At 34.6% G+C, this 5,544-nt stretch overlaps 1 protein-coding gene across 1 annotated transcript; it reads left to right on the forward strand.

The window, feature by feature from the left end:
* The first annotated feature begins 2,412 nt into the window (after positions 1-2,412).
* LOC149151129 (uncharacterized) lies at positions 2,413-4,627 on the forward strand. The gene has a single exon (XM_089441285.1). It carries the CDS (start codon positions 3,026-3,028, stop codon positions 4,400-4,402), a length of 1,377 nt encoding a protein of 458 aa, XP_089297411.1. The 5' UTR covers positions 2,413-3,025; the 3' UTR covers positions 4,403-4,627.
* Positions 4,628-5,544: the final 917 nt, after the last annotated feature.

Consider the following 5,544-nt stretch of genomic DNA (forward strand, 5'->3'; position numbering starts at 1 on the left):
AATTATATATACCTTTCTATGTCAAGAAACATTTTGAACAAATCAAAGGAGTTTTCAAACTAGCCATCAATTATAGGCCTATGAATCAGGTAATTATTGATGATACATATCCTATTCCTCATAAATCTAGTCCGGTAAACCGAATCGTGGGGGAAAATATATTTTCTAAATTTAATCTCAAGCCTAGATTTTGGCAAGCCGTAGTAAAAGAAGAAGACAAATTCAAGATAGCCTTCAGCGTACCAACATGACATTATGAATGGAATGTCATGCATTTTGGACTTAAAACTGCCCCAACAAAATTGCAAAGGGTAATGGATAATGTTCTCAACCCATACTTTGATTGATTAATTGTTTATATTGATGACATACTCTATTTTTCTGACTCCATAGATTAGCATTTCAAACACCTAAGAAAATTCCTACAAGTGGTTAAAGATGCAGAATTAGTTGTTTTGGGAAGCCTCAAGTATGTCAGTCGCTTCTACAAAGATTGTGCCAAAGACTGAAAGATTTTAAATGAGAATCTAAAGAAAGATCCACCCCCCGATCTTCAAAACATACAAAAGAAGTTCATAAAATCAAATCAAAGGTTAAAAAAAATTCCTATCCTATATTTTGTTGACGATGTTTTGCCAAACATTGTTGAAACAAATGCCAGTAATATCGAATGGGGGGCAGTTTTGAAGCAAGTAAAGAAAGAAGGGCAAGGATCAAGTGAAGAGATAATCCAACTTGCTTCTAGTACTTGGTTAGAAGCATAAAATAATTATGTTACTATAGATAAAGAAATCAAAATTGTTCTAAATGTTATAAACAAATTTGAAATATTTTTAATCAATAAGAAATTTCTATTGAGGACAAATATAGCAGCCATGAATAAAATTCTTCACAAAGAAGTTAGGAAAGCCAGTGTAGCTAGGTTTGTCAGATGGAAAACTTTATTTTCAAACTTTGACTTTGGCATAGAACATATTAAAGGTATCAACAATAATGTTCTTGATTTTTTTAGTAGAGAGCACTTGTAAGCAAGTGAGTGTGGCCAAACAAGCAAATGTAGTTAGACAAGCATGACCAAAAGGGAATCTCACTAGTGTATGATTAGTGTCACTGAATAGAAAGATTATCAAGAACAAACAAGGGAGATTCCAGATAAAATAAGCTGGCAATAATATCAGGAAAATTGGAAAACTTGTTGGCAACTATGTAGTACACAAGTCCTTGACACTAACCTTTGACCATCCTCTGCACTTATCAAATAAGTACCAAAAATATGAACATGAATGATATCCATTATGGTTGTTCTTGATATTGCCTATGAAACATCCCTGAGAAAAGCTTTCCAAGCAAGCCACAATCTTACATACATTTTTCATGATGTTAATTTAATCTAGCAACAAGTGAGTCAGAGAAAGGGACTAAAGCATTAGTACTACAACATCAACTGCCCAAAATCACATCTTCTTTGGCTAGAAAGGATTCATGCTTTAAATTTCCAGGTACTGAATATTATTATAGATAGTACAAACAATTGTTGTGGAATTTCATATGGAAAGAAAATTAGAACAAGACCAATTTCACCTTACTCAAGTTTGGTTCAATTTTTACCTTTCTTTGACGCCTCCAACCCAAATGGCTCATAGATTGTTAGAATACATTTAGCATCAACAGAAGCATAGTGGACATTGATATTTTGGCACAAGAACATCAAGCCCATGGAGTACCCCTATACAAAATTCACAATCTTCATGGGTGTGAGATAATGGATGAAAAGGAAATACGCATAGTCTTTCATTGCACATCATCACCAGTGGCTTGGCAAAACAAAGATCACATTCCAAACATTGTAAGGTCGACCACTTGTTGTTTGTAAACTCTTTTAAAAAATGTGAGACACTAGCAAATATCTTGGAAGATATCTAGATACATATATGGAATCTAACTAAGTGAAGGGGCATATTCTCTACAAAAAAATTATGATATTAAATTTACTTTTAAACAATTTTTTAGATGAATCTTTGAAACTCAAAATATTTCTTTAACTTTTGGTGCGATTTAACCCACATATAAGAGAACCTAAATAAAATTAAGATGAGGGATTTCAACATGAATTCCATTAAGCAACATTAAATATGGTGTGGTAATAATCCAATAAGCATTTTATACCGCTTACTCACTTTCGCAAAGCATTTTATACCACTTACTCACTTTCACAAAGCATTGAATACTACTTAACAAGGCGGATATTGATTTCCATCGCAAAAAGTAAGAAGCCCTACCTCATTGATGGCAAAGAAAATATGTCACGAGCTGCCCAGCGGAATCAAGTGGAAGTGTAAACGTGTTTGTGGTTTTGAACGATAAAAAGATAAAGTTAGGGAATCCCATGCTTTTATGTGTAAAATAAAATAAAGCATTGGGATCGCCTCTCTTTTCTGGTAAAGGCTAAGGGTGAAGGAATGAGATATGTCTAAATACTGGAATTGCATTGCTGGTATCACGGCCATGGAATTAGATTCTAATATTAAACTTTCTTCCTGAGTACGCAAGCAATCTTGATTTTAACAACATTGCTATAAAATTTTGCAGAGCAGCGCAATATGGATCGATAGAGTGTTGGAATACGAGCATTTGTTTTGGAAAACTTCCTGTTTGATTGTACTTTAAAATCCCCAGTTTGCATCAAGTATTTTGAAATGGGTGTTTTCAGTTATATCATGCGGTGGCTCTTTATGAATTTGGTTTTCTTGTTTGGATGGCTGCGTAATACTGCATATTCACAGGGTGAAATAAGTGAATCGGTAACGGGTTCTGCTAGTTTTCCTGATTTAGGAATAACCTGCATAGGCAATGCAGCAGTTTTTATCACAAGCTTATTAAGAGGAAGGCTTGATCTGGAGTTAGGTGCCAGAGATGTTCTGGCCACCATGACAGGTCCCAAGCTCAACGACATAGAGGGGTTTGGGCTCACCACATGTAGGGAAGCACATGTAGGGAAGGAGAAATTGAAAAAACTTCTGTTGTGATGCTATCAACCCATACACCCAATTCTTCTATTAAGCAATTTATGAAGTATATGTCCAATGCCTATCATGTGGAATCCGTACTGCTAAAATGCCTTCCTTTCAGATCAGTCCCTGCAGAGAAATGTGGATGCCTGGACCTCTGCAGATGCATTGTATTCTTCACAACGACAGAGGTCACAAACCTGCTTGCTCTTAGGATGCCCAGAACCCTAAAACGACTGCCTGATTCCCAGTGCCTACTGCCATGTCTAAACTGCATGGCAAAAGGCTGCCATGGCTACAACCAGGGAGTGGACTTGTTGTTTGGGTGGGAGCCAGAGGAGAGATTGCCTGAGGACTTGATACATGTGGAATTCCGTGCTGCTGCAGTTTGTGAAACTCTGAATCATATTCTCTGGAGATCTTTGCAAGAAGACCGCATTTGCATCTGCATTCCAATGCATCGCCGTGATGACTGGACAAAGGTACTCATCAGATCTTTGAAGTCTAAAGATAAAGAAGAGAGAGGAGTCACAGTCATGGCGGCCGATGCCCTAGAAAATTACATGGCTCAGAGTGGAGGAGCACCGTTCTTGGAACTAGAAGAATACAACACTACCTCTTTAATTGTGCCCAGATTGACAGAAATAGTGGTTAACTTTATACTGACTGGATGGTTCAGAGTGGATGGCTTCTCTAGTTCACTTGTAGCCCGAAGGGCAATTCGGGACTATGTTGTGGATAGTAAAGGAAGTGGGTTCGCTGCCAATGCATTTCTAACCAAAGCCATGGTGAAGTCAAATTCCAATAACACAGATGTTTGCCAGGTGCTGACATTCAGAGGTAATTTTCTGGGCATCAGAACCTTATCGTTTATGGTTGGTTCTGCAAATTTGATTTGCACTATTGTTTGGGCTCTGCTTCTTGTATTTGAAGGAGATACTGTTGAATGGTATGATAACTCCATGCAGCCCTCTGAAGCTAGAGTTGCTGTGATAATGGCAGCCATTCTTATTGCTTTGGTCATGGGTTGCTTGGATTTGATGTTACAGAAACTTGGTGATGGATTTAGGTGGAGAATTAGTCCCAGAAAGCTTCCTATGTTATGGGCAGCGATAGTTTTGGATATACTGTGTATTGGATTGGGCGGTGCACTTGGAGGAGCTCTGGGTATGAAAGCTTTTGGGAAATGGATATACAGTGTTATGCAGGGCATGGTTTGGGTGAAGTGGGGATTGGGTAGTTATCTTCTTGGTGAGTATTCAATAGAATATAATAATTCCAGACGGAACTGGGGGAGCGAGGGTGGAATTCTGGTGTACACCTCTGCTTTCTTGCTCAATGCCATATTGGCAGGCGTTCGGGCTAAGTGGCGATACAGGAAGGTGGCCGATTAAGTCTCTTGCACGTTTTGTTTTCGAGGGGCTAAACATAGCATGCCTCCAATCTTGTCTGTAAATTCCCTGGTCATGCTGAATCTGCAGAGTTATAAAATGCCCCGTTTGGGAAAGAAAAGCTCTTGTCTGTAACTTCCCTGGTCAAGCTGGCATGTACAGAGTTGTAAAAATGTTTCATCTGTACAGGTTCACATGAGCGAAATTTCTAACACTTTTCTTTCTTGATGTAATTGGCTTGATGTAATTGGCTACTGTCTACTGTTTCTAGCTGCTTGGTAATGGGTAGAAAAATAAAAATAAAAATACTTGGTAATGGGTAGAAATATAAAAATAAAAATAAAAATATCTTATCATTATTATTTATAAAAAGTGTTTTTGTTTTTAAATTTATTATAAAATGGTAAGATTAATTTAAATGGTTAAAATTTGTTTTTTAATTTAATTATAAATTTATGGGATTAATTTAAGTGGTCAAAATTATCTAAATATTGTATTTAGATTTTTCAATATAAAGTATTTAAACAAAATATCTTATCACAAATTCTTAAACATTTTATTAAAAATTAATTTTTAAATTAATGTAAAAATTATAAATCTCAATTTTAATTTAATTAATATAAATATTTATTTTGTTTATGAGGTTTATTTATTTTATTTATGGGGTTTTGGATATATGGTGATCGGGTATTCTATTAAGGTACACTTTGATGTGAAATTATTGGTTCAATTCTATACCCCTATCCTTGTGATATATTAGACATGTTGAAAATATATTCCTACCAAACTTACCAAAAAAATATAAATATCCATTTTATTGTAAAAAAATAAATTTAATTTTTCATTTTTTTTAATTCTAGAACAACATTGTTATAACTCTTTATTAGTTAATATTTTTATAAATTAATCTTCTAAACAATTCTTCCTCTTTTTATTAATTTTCTAATATTATAAAAAAATTATAATTTAAAAAAAATAATTCACTTTAAATTTTTTTAAAATAACATATAAAATTTGATATATTATTATAACTATATTTAAACAAAATTTAAAATTTACAAACTTTCTTATAATTGTTAAAAATAAAAATAATATACCGGTTTACACTTGCCACACCAACCACTCTTAAATTGTTAATATGATAT

Source organism: Pinus tabuliformis, chromosome 9 (genome assembly GCF_031772625.1).
Source record: "Pinus tabuliformis cultivar Carrire ecotype Pingquan chromosome 9, CPIR1, whole genome shotgun sequence".
NCBI classification, from domain to species: domain Eukaryota; kingdom Viridiplantae; phylum Streptophyta; class Pinopsida; order Pinales; family Pinaceae; genus Pinus; species Pinus tabuliformis.